Below are 21,240 nucleotides of genomic sequence, written 5' to 3'. Positions count from 1 at the left end.
CTCTCACTTCGCAACAGGCTTTTGACTACTATGTTGTCTCGGGACAAAGCTGGTAGTTTGAACCAGTAAATCAGCGTGGAGCCAGAATTCTTAACAGAAATGTATGAAACAAGCATGACGTGCAGTATGCAAAGAAAATGCCAGATGCCTCAACCGACTTGCTATACATTGCATCGGCTGTGCAACTGTGTACGTGATGTGTCCTGCAATTCATGCCAGTGAGTTTTTTCAGACGGGAACTATCCTTAGCTATGTTGAAGGAGCTTCTAAGTAGATTTCGTTTGTTTAAGGGATTGTTCAAGTTAGAACTAGAACTTCCTCCTGGTTTATATTGCAGCATTGGGGTTGTCGCCGGCCAACAAAACAGAGATCTCTAGTCCACGACTGAACGCTTGATTGAATACGAGCCGTGTTTGGAATGTGGAAACGAAGGGAAACCATGACAGCAGAGCGATGGGGATGAACAGAATCATTCCCATGGTTGCATCGTAAAAGCGGGCGATTCCACGCACGGATTTCCAAAGCCCGAACCACTTGAAAACTGGACGAAGTGCAATGGCGATCTGCACAAACTCAAACCATACAACGTCCACCTTGTTAGACGCTACCCCGATAAAAGGTACAGGAAATTTGTCTAGGTCATATGTGCACTGCTAATCTAATAGACATTGTAGCAAAACGTCTCTAATCGAATGCCTTCCATCGATATACTATGTTTCGGGCTTGGAAATAGATACTCACAGAAAGAAGGCCCCAACCAGTTGGAATAAGAGCCAAGGAACAAGCAAACAAGTCACCGATTGTAAGTTCTGTGAGGACCACGGCCACGCTCACACCAGCGACTACCGCCAAAAACACAATGCCTTGAAATAGTCTTACGATCAGCTGAAAGTTTGCTGATGCCTTCTGGCTAAATGTGAAAATCTGTTCACATACAAGATCCATTTAAAAACCTAGTATCACAAGAGATTTATCATCCTGTAGTGCAAATGAAACTAAACTCAGGTTGAATATTGACTTATAACATTGTTTTTATATTCTAGAAAAACTGGTCCATGGTTCATGGACTCGTGAAAACCAGACTCGATGCGACAATAGAAGGAAATGAAGATAAATCCAGAATCTAGCTTCTACCTTGAACAGAAGAAACACACCAACAATAACCACCCAGGAGTACCCGTAGACCTGTGCCAATCCACAGAAAGGAATTATTAGCCCAAAATATCGGTGATAAACCCCGCCAGAACCACGTTCTTTGTGCGTAGGATATTACAGCTCTGTTATATCAAGCAATGCGACACCTGCTGCATACAATGAAGTTCTCATAAGTAGGCACATCGATTCAGTATGCTTCAGAAATGGGTTAACTTACCCAGAAAGTTTTGTTGTTGCCTGCTGCATTGAGGGCATACACAATACCGTACTGGAATAAAAAAAACCGCGAACTTAAGATAATTTCCCAAAGTCTTCCTCTGAACGTATGAATATGTGCTTGCTCCTCATTCCACCAAACTTCCCAACTCTTTTTGCCCTCATCTCCAATCCCTCCTTTGTGAAATAACCAATTTGTCCAGTCTTCAAAATCTTTGACAGTCCTGAATTTATTGAGGAAGAAAATCAGAACCTGGTGCCCGAAGTCAATAGGCCACCCACTTTTAAGACTGAAGTCGGAAAGGAACCATGTCAATCGAAGGACCCAAATGAAAAACGCATCGAAAAAGGTCAAGAATGTTCGTGGTTTCTTACTTCTGCCATTCAAATCCTGAAGGATTGAAGACGAAAGGAGCAAATAACCATGAAAGAGCCAGAAACCAACTGCTAAATGTGAGAAGAATGTAGCTGGCAGCCGTCCAGTCATGAGCCCCGTAGACAACGTATACAATCAGCAATATTATAATCTCCATTCTGCAAGAACGCAGTACATTTAGAATATTAAATATTTGCCATCCTCCAAAAACCAAGAGGTGTGTTACAGAAAAGTGCTATAACTATTAGCCCAACCCCCAAGGATTGATCAAGAGAACTCGAGAGACAGAGCCATTCTAAAAAGCTTACCCTACGGACACGTAACATGTACCACTGCATATACTTCATCGACTTTAACATAAAGATATAATAACACCAGCTGTGTCCAAACTAAAACAACCAGGGAACTACCACACCAAGGACAAAGACTTCAGAAAAAAAACCTTATACTTAGTCAAGTACTATAAAATTGAAATATTGAGATGAAGCTCTGAAACATACCCTTTTACAAAATGGCTACGTGCATATGTCCGATAGTTCTCAGCAAAAGGGACATGTTCCACGACGAAACCTCTTCCAGTCGATTTATACTGCAAGATATCCAAGTGTTTCCATCACGTGCACAGAACAAGATAAAAGACCTAAGTCCGCTTATTATAAGACTAGAACTACCAAAATCATCATGTTGGTTTTGACCAGAGTCAATAGTACAGATTCTATAGGATTTATGTCCAGAAAACCTAAGGTATTGGTCGAATTGAGCTTCAGCAAATATAGATTTGTGATCTATGACAAAGAAATCTGCACAGATATCATGATCTTCTAAAAACTTAAAAGATTTCACACACAAGAGACTTGTACAAATGAGCACACATGTTATTACAGCATTGGGACAGCATACCTTGGTACCTCCATGGAGGATAGTTCGACCAAAGTAATGGGTTCTAGTTCCAAGTGAGAAAGTGAAAAACAGTGAACTCATTTGAAACTGCATGGTGAAGAAACTGATAACCGCCTGCCAAATCCATGACAATAAGAGAGACGTGAAGCACGAGGTCATACCCTCATGATTTCCTTGCTTCATCAAAAAGTACCTTTTCGAGAATACTCAATTTTCAACTTGCGGACTTATGAATTATGCAAGTGATAAAATGGGAGAAAGTATTCACATGACTTTGCTTTCAAACTATGAATTCATGACAAGAAAAGAACCTATGTATAAATTTACATATTGAACACAATTTTAACTAAATTATAAAGATAAAATTGCGGTTTAACCGGTCTTTAATTGCTCTTCTGCAGTTACTGGACTCAGAATGATACGTCAGTGCGCGGCACATTGCATGGTGCACTTGTGATAAAGACTCAGAAATTCTTTGGACAGAAAGGGAGAACAAGCAAATTTAAAAGAATACATTGAATCGAGAACATACATACCCGCATAACACCTTGCTCCAGAACGAAGTTGACAATCATGGGCACAGTTGTGAAAACACCAATTTGAAGAAGAAACTGTGTGTCTAGGGCAGCTAGCAACGCAGTGTTATCCAATAAACTGTTGGCTTTGAGCGCCGCATCAACACCCGACAGTGCCTGTAGTTCATCAAAATTAGAACATACTAAAGACCATTCTATACAGGAATCCAGAATTTACGCATTGATCTCAATAGATGTGTCGGCCCCAGTTCATTATAAAAATTAATCCCAGGTTTAGCAAAATGGGAATTTCAGAAGCCCTGATGGTTCAAGTATAGCTGATCTTTCCATACCAGGTACACTTTGCCGTACAGGAACACGTAGATGGTCAGCACTGCAAGCTGCCAAACAAAACGCAAGTTACTTTTCAATTTTTTGTCATGGCCGAAATTGGAATTTCCAACATGTTTATCATACGTAAGAACATTTATCTAATAAATCAAACTGTAAATCACATTGACCACGTGTATCTTTTGCCAGAACAGACAGGTGTGCTACACAGCAGCACCGTAGCAGTAACAAAGAAGTGCTCCAGATACTTACCATGGTGGTGAAGTAATAACCAACTGAAGTGAAAAAGAAAGACAGCATCCTGAAGAAGTCAAACAGCTGGCCCAATCGAAACACGTCACGACTGAGTATTTGCTCTCCATTTCCAGCAGCCACTTTGCCTTCAAAGGCCGCGATTTGATTTAATCCCACATCCCGCCCCTTTCCGCACTGTCATCTCATAATTCAGTGGGTTATCAGCAGTAAAAGTCAGCGACTTCAGTGAAAGTTTATTTCAGAGCATCAAACAAATCAATAGACATTGTCAATTCTAACCTGAATATATTCATGGTGGGTAGTGTTCCCTTGACGTAATGTACTATTAAAACCTGCAGTGACATCGAGCAGGGGGATCAAAGTTTGCATGTGATTTCAAGAACATTGGCTGATCCACTCTCTTATGAAGCAGAAACCTGGAATGGTACAACTTCTGGTTACAACTTGTAGTAAATTTTGCTTGAAACCAAGAACGAGAGAAAACTGTAAAACTTGGAGAGAGGCTGAAGAGTGAAAATACACACAAGTATAAGCGACAAAAACACATGTTTTCCATGAATCAATGCAGATACTAGAGTGTCATTATAAAATAATGAGCAGCAGGATTTTCAACCTGCAAAAATGTCCGTACTGAGATTGATCTGCTTTGATGCTTTGCTTACACCTCCTCTCGTTATGTGAAATATTCGATCAAACACATCTGAATGTCCATAGTGCATTCTCACCCTGCATAACACATATATTAATCATGAATTGTGCACCATTTACTAGTATGAAGTTCATAAGCAGATTCTCAAATAATGGTCCTGATAATTATGACCATGACGATGCATAATCAAACAAATGTAAGCATCCTGTGAATTAGAAGAATCGACTAATAATTTTAAGACAGGGTTTCTCCTGATCACTGACTTTGCAGAAAACAAACTAGAACCAGCCCGTAAACTCACTTGAGTGGATTTGCAAGGACTCGTTGCCCAAGCGTGACAAAGCTCCTCTCCTGCAAAGACATGAACCATGCCAAAGAAGACACACTGCACACAGGAAGCCACTTCAGAGAGATGATTCTGTAAAATGATCCATAATTAATTTTCTGGCTGACTCGATGTTACAACAGCTAAGGGAAGATTAAGCGAAGTATTCCTTTTCAATGTAAACCGGGAAAAATCAAAATCATACCTGCCAGTAAAGACATGCTCACGAACTCCAAGAATTCTAGGGCGACGAAATCCAAGTTTTTTTGAATCAAATTCTTCTAGAAGGTTTCGTATCTTAAGAGTTTCCTCCAGATAATTCTCCTTAAGAATTTCACAACACAGAAAATATGATGGGTACAGCCATAAACAAAAAAGCAATAATTCAGGTCAAATTTGACCGAGGAGGAACCCCTAATGTAACAACTCATATTGAAGTAATTTGCAAACTTAGTAGTATAGAAATAATAATCGTATCAACCTGGTTCATGTCGACGGTTTGAAGGGCCTCTCCACGAGTAAATACAATCGCATGATTCTGATTCTCAGATTTCTCCTCTCCCAATATGACTTCTCCCGGAAGTTTTATTGAATATATTTCCTGAACAGTATATTAAGACAGTACTCAAGCGCAAAAACACTCATGTGCAATGAGGATCTTCATGTCCGGTGGTCAATCACATGCGTCAAATTCACTATGTTTGAGTGCTAGAAGTTCCCGAGGCATGATTCACAGTGAAGTGTATCACTACCTGTTCCTTGCCACTTAGATCCGTTTTAACAAGCTTTGAGTAGAACTCGGTAATCTCTTTCCCTTGAACCATCTTCTTCACTTCATCGATGTAAGCTAGCCTTAATGAATCATACCTGTCATTACAAAGTTAAATGTCAAGTTCCTCGTATAACAAATCAGACCTTCGATACCCTTAACATGCGATGCTGCTCACCTGCTTCATCCATGAATGAGCTGAAAATTGGCTGATTTGAGGGCAGGTGAAAAACAGGGTCAGAAGATTAGGTGTACAACTGCCTAGACTGCATACAAATATTGGTGAAGTACTAAATTCAGAAGGCGATGTACAACAGGTTATTATCAGTTGGATGTCATTACCGGGAAAGTCGTTCTAATCTGTTAAATCATGAGGTTGAAACCCGTTGTACAATCTCATGCCTTGCACGTTATAGGATCTTTCGATAACTTGGTTGACATTAGTTTGAACCCGTAACCTTGCATGGAATATTTGACGAACACGGACAAAGTGTAAAGAACAGAAAGATGACTCACATTTGCATAAGACGCAACAAATCTGCAGCTCTATCCTTGTCTGCTGTTAACAAACTGTTCTTTTGTTTCCCGTAGTTTTGAGCAGTTACAACATGACAGAACTTAAGTTCTGCCTGAGAGCGTGCATTCCGGACGAGTGATCCTCTTGGAGTGCGAGGTGTGCTCAAACTGACAAGTGCAAGTTCATCGGTTACAATGTCGTGCCCTTCTTCTTCGTCTTCTGCATGCAGGAGAGCGAGACACTTGAGTTGGATACGCACTAAAAGGAAAATGTTGAATAGTTCCGAATACTCACATCATGATTTTTTAGTTACGAACAGAAAAATCCGAAATGTGGAAAGTAATGCTTTTAAGATTCAGTATGAACTCGCGCTCCATACTATGCACTTGAAGCAATATGTTAAAACTGAACAGCAACTTCCGGAACGATCGGTTCAAACAAAAAATATACTTCTCTGTAGTGAGCACATCAGAATGAAACCAGTACCTGCCACGGAGGCCCCTTCTTGCTGTGCTTGTAATAATAGGGCCTTTTTGTAATACATCATCCCACGAACTGCAAATGAACACATAAAGAATGAACCTAATTCGTGACTACAGAGAATCACGAGGAATGATCCGAGTTTATTCAACGGACTGGGCTAAGTGTCTCAAGTTTAAGACTTGAGAGACAGTGTGCTAATCATGCAATAATCACTAATTAGAAGTTTGAGCTAATTGGAAACGAGATTATCACCCTGAATATACATAAAAGTTTCATCAATGAATATTCATATACAGATATGTGGACGATGCAGCACAAGTCCTGGAGACGAAAGAACACTGATCATTCTAGTTTGAGAAGCTTATTAGCTGGTCAATTATATAAAATCATATAAAGACATTAGTACAATAATCTCAATTGAAATTTGAGAATTTCTCATCATGTAAGAAATTCAAGTTAAAGCAGAAACAATCAAAGCTGAAAATTAAAAGCAAGACATGACGTGATAATTTCGACGGAAGTATCTCAATTTCTAAATATGGTGCAGCACAAAAAAAATATTATGATCTTGACTTCCGGCAAGGAACCTGTGCTGAATGTCTACTAAGGATGGCATACAATTCTGTTCAGGAAGCTTTTTATGCTTCACTAACAGGCAACGCGGCCAAGTTCAAATTCTCGAACCACCCACCTGTTCGAGCAAGAGTCTGGCCCCGATACGAGGCCCACAAGCGCAATTGCACAATATCTATGGCATCAATATTGGCTTCTGTATAAAGTCCCAGCTGATTGTAATCTACACCTGGAATCATTCTCTCAAGAAAGTTTTTCCACTCATCTGCGTTTTGGCAATCATTCCGGTTAGGAGGCAAGCGAGAAGTATTGGAGAGCAAGAGGACGAAACTTAAAACGATAGAAGTACATCTCCTCTCACGTTAGATCAGTTGATCCCACATGGAGGATGTGAGATAACCTGGTACGATAGTTTGCAGGTAGTATAATATAGTAATGCCGTCAACATTCTTATCCTCCAACTGAGCCTTGCTGTACATGACATCCTCGTTGTAATAAGGAGTGAGCGCACTGCATAACAATATCATCGAACGAGCATAATCTCCCGTCAATTTAATCTTGATAAGAAAAGAAAAGCTGCCCTTGCTCAAAAATTAGAAAGTATCAGAAAATATCACTAACTCATGGTAAAGCTACATTGAGGCCCACAGCAGTTGAATTAATTAATGAGTTTGAATGTCTGCTGATGTCCATTCTCCATTATTCCCTACGTGAATAATTACTAGGACCGGAGTAGAAGATTACAGACCTGAAAGAAAACATTTTTCGAACAGGTGGTGGCTGAGGCATTGACATAAATAACGAGTTGCTGAAAAACTGCAAACGTCGGCGGGCTTCCAAATTAACCGGAACATTCAATGCCGACTCTTTGATTGTCAATATATAATGGAGTCGTTTAACTTGGTCTTTCTGGAAATACCATTTCAAATCTTTGACTATCAATATCCAGAAAACTTAAGGATATCAACTCGAACGCAACAACTTGAAGCTAATATCAAACTCCCTCGTATTGAAAAACAATTTCACATAAAAACGCTCCAAAAACGAGCTAATGACAGTAAGGATGGTGAAAAGTTAGTATGTAATGAATCAAAGACGTGATCTTTATGTGAAACTGCATTGTACGTACAAATAGTCCAGTAGGCCAATTCAAGTCGCTAAACAGACTGCCATCCAGTTTGGCAGACTGTAATTTTTCCTCTTGTTCATAATATTCCCTGGTGTTCACAAGATGGAAAGGGATGAGTTCACGCACATGTTTTCTTTTCCTGAAACTGCTCAATAGAATTCAAGTTTAATCAATGATCTAAGATCCTAATGGCTCAACAACTCAAATCATCGATTGAGGGATGGTAACATGAAGCACATTTTTCAAGAAGTCATAATTCACTAGCGTTAGGGAAACTGGTACAAAGATTCCAACTAAACAGAGAACATGACCATTAAGCCTATGTGCTCGTCAGGGGGCTTAAAACACAAACAAACTTTGACTCCTGAGATCAAAATCTTAACTGTGAGAGTAAATAAATTCAAACATTGTAGATGTAAATCCTTCTTAGTTGATTTATTCCTGCGGTGGTAATAATGTATATAGGATGTAAAGGTCATCAGTAACCTAGAATTACTTTAAATACGCATAGCTCAAAAACTCTTATTATCAGACCTGAGCTCTGAATCCGCAAGAAAATCCCTCATCACCACTTCATACAAACCCACCAATGCTCGGACTGCCCTATCCTGCATCTTCAATTGCTCTTCTTGCATTTCACTCTCCTCAACTTTCGTAGGCTCGGCCACCTAAACCACCACGAATTTAACAGCGGAATGTAGATCATGCAATGTTTTAAATAAATGTTCACTGGGTCTAAAAAGCTTTTGAGGTTTTCATTCATGTAATAATAATAATATGTTAAACTACAACCACCAAGACCTCATCCTAAACGTTACTTGACTTGACAGAATGTTAACACAAGCAAATATACCTAAAAATGAACTGCAGCACCTGCAGCTGTTCTGTAATACTCGGAAAAAAACCATACTCAGAGAACCAAGCAAAAGTTCCTCAAGTTAGAAAACGCACCAGAATTTCTGTCAACTCCGTTACTCTGTTCAAAACACTGAGTAAATTTTTAAAATCGAAGAAGTGCAACACGTTTCCAGTATCAAGAGAGTTGTAAATATCTTCGTAAATCTTATCCACCCTGTCCAAAGCAGCAGTAGCAGTTGCCAGTAAGTATTTCCCTTCGCTACAATGATCAAGAGTATAAGCATTGAAAACTAGAGAGACGGCAGAAAGCCCCTATTTCTTGAAAAGGTTCCAGTTAAACACCTGTAAATTTTCATGATGCAATAAAAAGGAATACTGTCTAAAGCCTATCCTCATTACTCTTCACAGGAAAAACCCAGCACCAAGAAACTGTTCAATCAAATCCAAAAATAAGCTAAATTAGCAAAAATAAGCTAAATAAGCAAAAATTCCAATATATTGATTCCTGAATGGTCTCAATACAATTCAATCATGATGCACCATCACATCAGTTTCACATTATCACCGCACAGACACGATGGAGAACAAAGTTCAAAAGAAAAAACCCTACCAAGCACGTCCATCTTCATTCAATAAGTGCAACAAGACGCTTTGTAAAGATACAAATGCTTCCTGCACAGCGTTTTCTAAATATCGATCGCGCTTGATTCTATCCCAGAGCTCATTCTGAAAAAAGTTCCTGTTCTCAAGCACGATATCTATTCCAATATATACCTGTGCACTCAATAGCAAAGAAGAGGTTTCAACGTTACCAAATCTGACGCCATATAAGTGATTCCAGCAGAAAGTGAAATTTGAATAAAAGGATGAGATGTTTACTGAAATGACCTTATTGGCAAGTAAGAACAAGGGCCACTGAACCAATGTCTGTTGTCCTGATGCTCCAAGTCTGATTTTGTTATCTGGCATAAGTAACCACTCTTTTTCTCTGTCATAAAGAACAAAAAGAAAAACATGAGCTCCACAGCAAATCATCAAATGATGTTATTGAACATGCGACACAACCGTTGATATCAAATAACTATAAAGCTCAATAGGGAGTACGTCGCGATAATACCAATAAGTTCATTGAAAAGATGAAGTTGATAATAACAAAGGCGCACGTTATCCTAATGCGATATTGGAACTATCAGAATATCGGCTGAGGGAATTTAGTCATTTTATAATTCGCTTGATAGTTTGCACGATACTGATGGTGGTATTATCTGAGAAGGTGAATAGCATTCATGTATGCCATAACCTCACAACCTACTAGAGAATTCATGTCTTTACCTGTTGTTGATGAGATCTTCTTCACGCAAAGAGAGGATAACTTCATTCCAGAGTGGGGCAAATCGAATAGCATCAACTTTTGCATTGTCAGTCAAGTCCTAAAGACATGTAAGGTCATCAAACAAACTATGAGCAGGGGCAGATAATATTAGAAGGAAACTGTAATGAAACAGCCATATTATCATGCTAATAGCATAGTTGATAAGATGATTAACTAAGGTGACAACCACCAAAATGTGAATCATTTAGGATATGACAGGTTAGCTGGAAACTCCACCTTAGGTGCACTGATAGGAACACTCATGTCCCTGAAAAAAGCAAAGAAGAAAGCTCAGAGTAGGCAATATGCACAATCAAGAACTTTACTATTTACATACCTCAATAAATCCATTATTCAGAAGGTACTGAACCGTAAATGAGAATTGCATGCAAAAAACGCGAAGGTGAAGAAACCACCAAATCTAAATCATTTTTGCCCCAGTAAATTTGGAACAATCCCATGCATCTGCTCAGGTCAATATAGATATAAACTAGGCACAAACATATTTACATTTGAGAATGGCTAACGCTTCTGGTGGGAACTAAAGTTGTGACAAATGCTCCCGGCAAAGAAAAGAACCGTGACCGCAACATGTCAAGGTTTCGAATCTGTCACATAAACATAGAACGATAGTTTCTTTTGAAAAGAAAACGTATTTCAGATGTAGATATTTGATGCAAGACCAAAAGAAAGTGCAAACTTTAATTCAAGCAATCAGGTACTGTAGCAAGTCGAATTTTTAAAAAGAGCTCGAGATGGAAAACGAAGGAATACCTCCCCAAGATGCATCCTAGCACCTGCAAAGCCTCCGATGAGAGCAGATACCAGTATATACCACACTTGAGTATCCAGGAAGTAAATCTGTAAAGAAACCATTACGAATCAATCGAGTTCCGGATCTGAAAGAAATTCGAAACATTCTAGTATAATACTGAATTGTCCCATGCTCAAACGAAGCCGAACTATAAATTCGTAGAAACAATCCAAGACAAAAAATAAAAATTGGGGTAAGAGTGATAGCGGGAGATTCAGTACCATAATAACAGGAGCCCATAAAGCCACCAGAGTAAGGGCATTATGATTGCCTATCATTACAATGTAAGAGCAGCTCTTCAGAATTTGCAACACTTTAAATCAACTACAATTTCAAACTTAGCGCATATAATAAAGAATTTCATCTGCTATGGTTTTACCATGCTGGGCTAGAACACTAGCCTTATATTTTCAAGTAAAGAGTTACAGATGTTAACAGGTGGCCTAAACGATCTATATTAAGTTTAAAGCTCCATTTGGACCAAGCATAATCAATAACAACACAACTTCTCAGAATGGGTCAATGAGAGTGGAAGAGAAATACTTTGTGAGATAAGGTCTTTCCAACGATAATTGACGTTTCTGATACCAATGATAGTTCTGGTTGGCTCAACCAAGGGCTGGATCTGTACACGAAAAAAAAACTCACTTTGAGAGCACATTTGCTAAGCTAAGCCTTGGATACTTAGGTTCACGTGAACTTACACCTAGAAGACTCAATGAAGCATTCCTTGGTAAAGCTTATGGTAAGCTCACCTGCAGAAAGTAGCTGAAGGCAAACTTGCAAGTTCCAACGATGAACCAGAATAATGTGTACCTGGAAAAACATGAGCAGAAGCGGGTCAAGCAACGGGTAGTTGTCAAGCGTATCTTTCATATCTTCATTATATGTCTTTCACGATAAACGTACAGGATCATTGAATCAATTACCACCTGAAAAACTGTATGTCAAGGAAGTATAGTTGATTAAAACAAATGATCAAAGAACTGTTTGTGAGTTGTTTGCACGGCAGCGTAGCTTACGAGAAGTAATCGCGAGTTCTCTCGTACATGTTGTGCCCCACATAGTATCGCTCCTGATAGAGCATTCCCAAAAAGTTATATTAGAAATTCTAACCAGAAAAATCATTGGGTTTCACCTACAAGAAGCACCTAAAACTGCAGACATGATTCGAGCGGATCTGAAACCAAAGATTTCAACGCATCGCCATAAGCAGAAAGCTCGGTTGAAGAATTTATTACCTGATGTACCCATTTAATGAATTGTAAGACATAAAAGTTTGAACACCTCTCTGCTTGCATTCGAAACCATGGAACACGAAGTAGCAGAGCAATGACCATGTGAATTACAGCGTAAGTGCCCAATACCCAGTAGAAGATTCTGAACCAGGTATCAGCTCCTGATCCGCTGTTTTCTTCCTCAATTGTCTTCCTGCGACCAAGAAGGCAACTTAACTTACAGACTCATGTGCTGAAGCACATATCAAAAAGGGGTAATTAAAAGTAAAAGACATACGCGACATGCCATGTAATACCATTTTACACGATACTTTACTGCAGAGTAGGATATCTAGGACGGACGTTTTAACCAAGTTTTTGAACACCAGACGAAAGCATCTCTGTCCGAGTATATTGAGAAGACTTACACATATAGCAGAACAACGACTGTGGAAAGGACAATAAACCACACGAAGCGAATTAACATCCTTGAAATATTGCGCTTCCTAGTGCTCCGATAAGCTCCAATCATCAGTGTAACATCCATCACAGCTGGACCCACGACTAAATTAGAAAATTTGACGGAAACAGGTCAGAACGAACAGCAACAAATACATTCTTAATTGAGGAATTCAACTCGATTGTTAGTGACGGTTTTGTTGAACTTGTTTTTCTGCTTCTGATTTTAGCGAGCTCAATTATCTAAAACTACTGTCCATAATCAAGACGATATGCAACCTTTCAAAGATAGCACAGAACTCGTCTTATTTGCAAATGATACTTGTTGTCAGTTCATATTTTTAAAACATGAAGGGATGAAGCAGTTGTTAAGTTTAAAAGCATAGAACCAGTGGGCAAGACAGCTCACATTGAATGAGTCTCATGAGTATAAAGGTAGGCCCAACACTCATAATCAACTTGATATTTCGTAACGTCAATCTGCGGTCGCAAAAGGCAAAAATTCCCAGCCCCTAAACTCGCCAATTACACAAAATGCCCCCGAAATCAGCTCTTCGCTATGACAAGATCGAATATTCATTCCACATCAGTAAAACTAGTAGCGACTAATACTTATTTCCCTGTGATTAATTTCATGAATATCACTTTAATTTTCTATTTTCCATTTGTTATTTTTTAATTTAAATTAAATTTAAACTGTGCACTCTTTAGTTCTGTTAAATACATTACAAATCAGCCTAGTCGATGAAGCACTTAGATCGACATCAAAATATAATAATAGCTGCATCCAGTCTCTTGATTTACCTGAAGCATGCACACCAGAAATATCCATAGTCGATGGAAGCTGTGGTAAATATGGAAGCCAGTCCGGTGTTCAACGAAATGAGTCTTCCCCACTTTTTTTTCCTGCGGTTCACCCGTATGGGGTAGAGACTCTTGTTCGAGTGTTATTGGCTCCTCCAGATGATCCCTGTTCCGAAGCTTCATCATATGATCCCACGCATGCCAAATTTAAGCTTCGACATATCTTAAACTCGCAAAATAAGACTCAAAGAAACAAACAAAGACCAAAATATTTATTATACAAATAAGGTTTCAGGTTGTTTTTGCAGAGGAGCTAATCATAGAAGATGATTTTCGCATTCAATCAACACCAACATCACACAAGTCATGAACTCCAGGCAATTTTGTTGGGGCTGCCAAAAAGATTCAGGTGCGAGACGACCAGAGTTGTCTGTTGGCTTAATAGTCCACTGTGGATTATCATACCCTAGTTACACTCTAACGCATTCAAGTACTTCAAGCTTCGGAAAACTTAAATTAATGAAATGGTTACTAAGTCCAAATATGCACAAACTTACACATCTGTCTGCATCAGTGTAGATTTTTTTCTCAGGCTTTCTGAAGAACCCTGCATCCAATCTCCAAGGCCACGACAGCTCAAAACAAGATGGCGACCTGGTCACGCAGAATAAAACGCATATTTTGGTGATTCTTACAAATCTAAAATTAGTGAAGAGTCGAAATTCAGTGAAGATGTCTTCTACGATAGCTACATAGTTCTTGTGTAGAGACATACAACTAGTTGCTGTGTCAGATGAACTGAGTGAATGAACAGGTTATCTCAGTAAGAGTTTCATTCTAGATGTCTCCCTTACAGCTTTGGCTTAGTGAACGGAGGGGGAATAGAACCATCATGGAGGAGAAGAAAAATACCAGAAAAACTCATTAAAGTCGTCATAATTTCTCCAGTCGGAATGTGGAGCATTTCCTGCCGCGCACATTTTCGACTCCTAAATCAGAAAAAATTCCACAAATTCAGCGTTTATGACTTTTTATGCAAGGTCTATGTGTGTACTTCTAATCTAGACTGCTAGGTCTGTAGTTCTCAGAGGTTGTCTCTAGCTTAAGCACTATCTCATACACATAGCAATTCTTGGAGTGCAGTTTCATGCATGTGAATAAATCGAACTTAACACCAATTTTGTTGATTCCGTCATCAGCTGACAAAGCAAGACACAAACACAAGTGCATATTGTAGCTGTGTAAACCAGACTTCAGCACCACATTCCAACTGCAGTTTGAGAACAGTTGGCTTACTAAAACTTGGTAGAAAATAAAGGAACCAAATCATGCCATGAGCCTTACCGCAGCTAAAATTTCATGGACGGGTTTAACAATCTTGTCCAAGAAAGAATGGGATGAACCGTGGATAAAAGTCCGTGACCTCTCAACTTCACGCTTATCAAGCAAATCATACATTTCATCAGCCATCTGCAAAGCATCGAAGGCTTAATACTCAACCCGAATGTCGAAAGTGTATACAATCGCAATGAATAATGAACATTCTTGTTATGGCAACCCGAATATGTGACAGATGCACTCCCTAGAGATCCTATCTGTCAAAGTGAAGTAACACAAAAGGGATACAGCGGAAATTGAACTACAAAATTTAAATTATTCAAACGCATTTACTGCGATACACATCTCAAAAATCTAGTTTAGACAACGCTGCAGCTCATATCTGTATCTTTTCTGAGTTCTATTCTGAAATGCTGGTCCTCATTTTCTAGAAGAATTGAAGTAAGATTTTGAAAAAAGAACAGAGATACCTACAGAATGAAGGTCAGTGACCCATTCTGCATGGAGATGGTGAAAGAGAGTGAGAAAATATAAAATCAACGTAAGTAGAAATTAGAGATTAGATTACGTAATACTTACATGATGGAAGATGTAACACAGGCACTCAGGTAGAAATCTCAAGTTTGCTGCCTCTCCCCAGATCAGCAAATATAGAGCAGTCAGGAATATCATCAACTGCATTGAGTAGGCACTGCATAAATCGTGTTGGAATTATTATTAGTAGAATCCATCATACATAATTCGTCTCGATGGATTGATTTTCTATACCCCCACGAAGCACAAGTTTAGGAAAGGGGTGACAGAAAATGAAGGGATTGGTGCAAACATTTGCGCAGTAGCACTACTGAAATATATATATAGAATTACTATTTACTGCGTAGGAAATAGACTTCCACGTCTACGCGGTCCACGAGGCCACGCAACTTGTATTCTAACACCACTAAGATTTTGAGAACACCTTTGCAAACAACCTTGATTATAGAAGCAATAGTATATCATGTCTATAATTCTCCGCATGAACACTCGTTGGAAATGCAGACACATTCATACCGCTTTGCCATGGACTCCCTGCCTAGGAACTTGCACCACCGCTCGTAGTTCTCCATCATGCTGAGGTACACGTGGGATATGGCACCATCATCCAACTGCAAGTTGTTTCGACACCACATCAAAACTATTCTCGTTACTTATTGCAATTACATCGGTCATCTCTCGTCAGTGCAAAGCAATTCTTAAGTTGGTAAGGTAAGATTACCTATGGTGAGGACCTTTACATAAGATAGTTGAAAGACCCAGTGTGTCAGATCTTGAAATTCAAATAGATGTTCATCAATTTCGGGTGAACCGAAGAGTGACAATGGTTTGATGTTGGAGCAATTAAACGTACCTTGATTTCGGTATCAACCAGGACACCCAGGCGTGATTGTGAGTTAGAAAGTAATAATATCAAATGCTCTCGCTGATTTGCAGCGTTGTCCTCCTGCAAACCACGGTGAACCCACTTCTTAGCATTCAGTGACTTGCGCAACGAAATCAACGCCAGGTCGATATTTTCCCAACGAAGTCAATGTCCTAGACCACAAACCTGGAAACCAAATGTATACTGTAAGAAATCAAAGACATCTACACGTCTCTCCTGCGGCTTGTCGAAGTCCTCCGGAAAATCAGGTAGCTCTGATGATGAAACCTTGTACTCAAGTGCTCTAGCTGCTCCAATCACCTATGGTCCAGAAAACTCCATCAAATGTGATCGCGGCCACCATCAGCAGCCTATGCCAAAGCGCTGAGGTAATCCAGAAATGAAATGAAAAATAAATTATGCAAATATTTAATCAGTGTTATTGAAAGAAGGGAGGCCTGTTCTGAAAAGACGCAACGCGGTATTGGAATACAGAACCTACCTCTGGAAAGCTTGAGAAGGCATTTGTTACCCCTGGGGTCTCAAGGGGTAGGATGTTGTAGGGCTTGTATTCTCTTAGTTTATTGGCATCTTCTTCCATTATCCTTTTCAACTGATACAAGTCATTAGGATAATATATTTGCACACGCAGAATTTCATAAAATAATATTGCATGGACTCATGAAATTACGCATCAAAAATCATGAATTAGACTTTCTACCTGAAAACGCAGAAAATTTTTATTCTCAGCTCTAGAGTACACTCTACTGTCAGTCACCCAAACCTTCAATTAAACTTCCGTTGTACATGTACTATATTATCATTTCGCCAGAGATTTCAGGTGTTTATATCGGTCACCCTCATCTCCGTCTCCCCCAGTACATAGATTATCTTTACTGAGTTTCGCACCACCGATTTACCATTGCCCGCATTTAAAAAGAAATCCATGAAAATTCTCAACATGGAAGGACAGACTGCAATTGCATTGGATATCTGCAACTAAGGGTTCTAAATGACATATACCTCTGGATCAAGGTCTTCGGTTTGACCATCCTCCGTGAGAGCATCAATAGCTTCATTGATAATTCTTGCTGTCAGGTATACTCTCCTTTGCAATTCAGTACGTTGTTCAATTCTGCGCAACCCAATACGACTCCTATTAGAGGCCTAGTAAAGTTGCAGGTGAGATCTGAGTTCAAAATAGATGAGTTCACATCAGACACTTGTTAAGCTAAAATTCTACGGCCAATACGCACGTTGCCGAATCCTCGTCATAGGAATCACTTTCCCGACTCGTCTTTGCCTCGGCCTCAAGCTTGTCCAGGTGGTTCTTCTCTCTGTACTTTTTGTAGAATTCTTGAAGTTTGACGGCATCTAAACTTCGAACAATCTTCTCTCCCGCTGTTCTAGAACGATTTTGCTGCAACAGTCATGCTCCTCCATTACACATCAATCATGCAATACATTGGTCATGCAGCAGGATTGAACAGGATGCGCTAAAGAAGTTCGTATTCTAAATGAGCTCCAGCTTATAGACTGTGCTTAGAAATACCTTGATGACGGACAGCAAACCCGTCTTGAACTGCAATACACCTCTGCCTTCACTATATGGATCCAAGTTCTGCACTAGAGTATACGCATGCTCACACACTACTCCATTTGCAAGACCAACAAGCGATAACCAAAAATTAGCATTAAGCCTGCGCAGGATAAAAGAAAGTAAATATGATTCACTCGGAAGAAAGGCGAAATTCGCATATGCATTTTGCGTAGCACCCTGTGTGAGGCTTTGCTGAAAGATTCCTGTATAGATTACTCGCGTACCCCAACTTTAAAAACTTAGTGGTTAAGCTGAAATTGGGGTCTAGAAACTTGAGCCACTTAAGCTCCCGATTTTCCCAGTAGGCTGATTTCAGTTCAGAACACAATAAAGAGATAAATTTTCTCGTACATATTCGTGCCACTTCATGATCCTGCTTCCCAAGTTCATCTGCAGTCTCCAAAATGGCGTTAATATTAGCTCGCTGGCTACGCAAGGTTTCGGGCACAGTGGTGTTGGAAGCTCCCCCAAGGGCTTGGTGCTCTCCTGCTCCTCTTAGGGCTGCTGCCATCCTCGCTCTATAAACTAGAGCCTCCCATCTCATAAGAACTCGTTTGGAGATTCGCCGCGGCGTTCGCTGCGGCGTATCCATGACAACCGTTGCTCAGGTCAAGTCCTCTTCTGTATGCGCTACGATCCTGTTAAGGTCTGCTCGAGGAACATGAACCTGGAGGGAAAGCGCTGGATCAGACTTAAAGCTGGTCACAACTAGCCAAAAAATTGCGAGAATTGCAGTGGTAGGGATGAGTTGGTGCTCAAATCGTCTTGAGGATTTGAGCTATCCATCCATAAGCTGCACAAGACTTGAAATGAAATGAAAAAAGTACATCAACCTGATCCAAGTACACAGTGTCCACTTGAGTTCAGAAGGACTCTTTCTAGATCTAAGGTGTTGAGCATATCTTGAGAGAATATTACCGCTTACATCCTCGGTCAGACACAATGACACTTTCGGGGCCGAAGGACTCTTACGAAGAGTTCGTCTCGATCCTTGTACATAAACTGGTTCGGCCACTCGGATCATTCAGTCGTGCTGAATTGTATCGCACACGTCAATGGGTGAAAATAGTTTCAATAGTGCGAAAGAAAGAAGGAAAGAAGAAAAAATAATAATAACAATAATCCATGAACATCCTAAACCCTCAAAATTGTTGAGACGCAAGCCAAAATATGTTTTTGTTATCATTGGGACACTAGCGCAAGGCCATTTCCCACTGCCAAGTCACCGCCGCTTCGAGCCAAGTGCACCAAAACGCGAGAACAATACTATCCAGTACATAGAAGTACTACCTCAATCGCTCATGTCCAGGAGCCCCATTTCACCACAGCGTATCAGAAACTAAATTCTCGATCGCGCCACAGCTAAGCTTCGACCCAGGGGAATAACTAAATTCCCATACAGTTTTACAATCGTGGAACATCGAGTAGAAATATGCCGAAATCGAAGCGCTGCTGCGCATAAATAACTTCACCGCCTCGAGAAACATGAACTGCAAATAAAGGCAATACACTTCATCACAGCACGACTCGATGAAACAAAGACAAGTTAGGAAAAGGATTCCATCTCAAAATCCAATAGAGGGGAGTAACAAAGTTAGGAAGACCCCAGGAGGATAGAGCACGCACAGGGGAGTTGCGAGAAGCAAAGGGTGGATGGAGCTCAAAGGGGGCTGAAGGCGACAACTACAGCAGGGAAAGGGGAGACACCAACGCCTCTGTCGTCCTTGTTCACACTCTTCTCTCCACTCCATTCTTTCTCTCCCCTCTCCCGTCCCCGCCCTCCCCCTTCCACATTCCCATAGGTTCCCATGTTTCCTATGTCAGGTCCTGTACGTACGTATGTATGTGCATACATAGTAATTGTATTTTCTTTGTTTCCACTCTAATGAGGTCTTGATCCGCCACTCATCATCCGGATGGGACCTGGGATGGTCGAATTCCCGCCTCGTTCCGCAGCGATTCTCCCGCGCTTTGTCCTTCATGTGCCTAAGCCTGCGACGGCACGAACCTCGCCTGGCAGGGACGGCGCTTTGTCAGAATGCGTACCGTGCCCCTTCCCTCCCTTATAGCAGCCTTCTTCAAAGGAACAAATGAAGCCTGCGAGGCAATGCAATGCCTCTCTCTCGCTCGCTACCGATCTCTCTTACCAGGGAACAAATGAAGCCTGCGGTGCATGGCATGGTGAAAAACAACGCCTCACGCCCGAATTGAGGCTTCCTTTCTTCTCATCCCCTGCTCACTCACAAATCTGCATTCTCTGCACCTGGCAGAGTCATGCAATATAAAATCTACGCGCAGAAGGATTCTTGACTATTCCACTGACCTACCTGACCAGTCCTTACTGCTCCGCAAGCACTGCAGTGATCTCTTGATACTAGTGGACAACAAATCCAGATTCAGCAGTGCAGAATTGGATCTAATCACACCTGTGTGTATGGCATCAATCTGGGTCGTTGTCACGGAGGCCTCACCTTTGCGAAGGCTGCGGGAGCACCACGCACAAGGTATTTACCAACTGTCGCTCGCTGCTCCGTGGCTTCCGACTCAAATTATGGTGTGAAGAAGACGAAGTGTGAAGGCGAGGAGGAGCTTCAGTCCAAGTAAGTACACGATATATGTATCTATAGACGTGAGAGTGTCCGACGGTGCCTAGTCGGTGGAAATGGCGTGTCGTCGGCACCTTTCTCAACTCATTATTCTCATACACTTTGTTTGATGTTTCTGTGACTCGTTGCTTGTTAGTATACTTCCAATACACTATGTTGTTGTTTTGCATGGATGAATAGATTTCATTCACTAAAGCTTATTTCTATAATTAGTGTGTATATATATATATATATAGAGAGAGAGAGAGAAATGTTAAAATGACTCACCCATTTACTAAATCAATCCACACTATTGTGGGAAACAAGAAGGTTAGGAATGTAGGAAGCAAGGGCTAGAAATGAGAGGGATTGGAATGGGGACCATGATTGTAACGATGATTTGTAGAGATGATTTCTTTTTCTAATGATAGTTACAATAGGGTGGGTTGATTCAGTAAATAGGTGGGTCATTTTAACATTTATATATATATATGAGAGAGATCTTTATATTTTAGAAAGAGGGTAAAAGGACATTATTTTGTTTATTGTTTATTGATTGAAATTGAGAGGTCTTACCTTGT

The 21,240-nt window shown here is 40.3% G+C and overlaps 1 protein-coding gene across 5 annotated transcripts; it reads right to left on the bottom strand.

Moving 5' to 3' along the window:
• Positions 1-53: 53 nt before the first annotated feature.
• Positions 54-19,553, bottom strand: LOC112276638 (callose synthase 9). 5 transcript variants are annotated; one of them, XM_073530917.2, is made up of 52 exons: positions 19,365-19,553; positions 18,993-19,107; positions 18,426-18,741; positions 18,027-18,124; positions 17,731-17,894; positions 17,498-17,609; positions 16,977-17,079; positions 16,661-16,795; positions 16,463-16,555; positions 16,126-16,220; positions 15,655-15,766; positions 15,082-15,207; positions 14,650-14,726; positions 14,295-14,391; positions 13,738-13,914; positions 13,343-13,445; positions 12,903-13,026; positions 12,499-12,688; positions 12,280-12,332; positions 12,013-12,073; positions 11,801-11,882; positions 11,479-11,528; positions 11,218-11,304; positions 10,954-11,051; positions 10,681-10,711; positions 10,404-10,501; positions 9,960-10,059; positions 9,682-9,845; positions 9,165-9,285; positions 8,748-8,881; positions 8,214-8,301; positions 7,833-7,993; positions 7,485-7,594; positions 7,203-7,349; positions 6,515-6,583; positions 6,028-6,247; positions 5,495-5,609; positions 5,224-5,343; positions 4,948-5,066; positions 4,719-4,802; positions 4,382-4,494; positions 4,048-4,100; positions 3,766-3,942; positions 3,516-3,563; positions 3,184-3,339; positions 2,648-2,761; positions 2,248-2,336; positions 1,747-1,905; positions 1,373-1,595; positions 1,135-1,185; positions 742-924; positions 54-563 (listed from the first exon to the last, which is right to left on the bottom strand). In XM_073530917.2, exons 6-52 carry the CDS (start codon positions 17,551-17,553, stop codon positions 327-329), a joined length of 5,403 nt encoding a protein of 1,800 aa, XP_073387018.2. In that variant the 5' UTR covers positions 17,554-17,609; positions 17,731-17,894; positions 18,027-18,124; positions 18,426-18,741; positions 18,993-19,107; positions 19,365-19,553; the 3' UTR covers positions 54-326. The 5 variants fall into 5 exon arrangements, with proteins under 5 accessions (XP_073387018.2, XP_024363884.1, XP_024363886.1 ...); XM_024508116.3 differs by having other exon boundaries at positions 16,977-17,087; positions 19,365-19,506; XM_024508118.3 differs by having other exon boundaries at positions 6,028-6,244; positions 16,977-17,087; positions 19,365-19,506.
• Positions 19,554-21,240: the final 1,687 nt, after the last annotated feature.

Source organism: Physcomitrium patens, chromosome 24, assembly GCF_059467195.1.
Source record: "Physcomitrium patens ecotype Gransden chromosome 24, ASM5946719v1, whole genome shotgun sequence".
Taxonomy (NCBI): domain Eukaryota; kingdom Viridiplantae; phylum Streptophyta; class Bryopsida; order Funariales; family Funariaceae; genus Physcomitrium; species Physcomitrium patens.
This window is presented reverse-complemented; position numbering and strand designations above follow the sequence as displayed.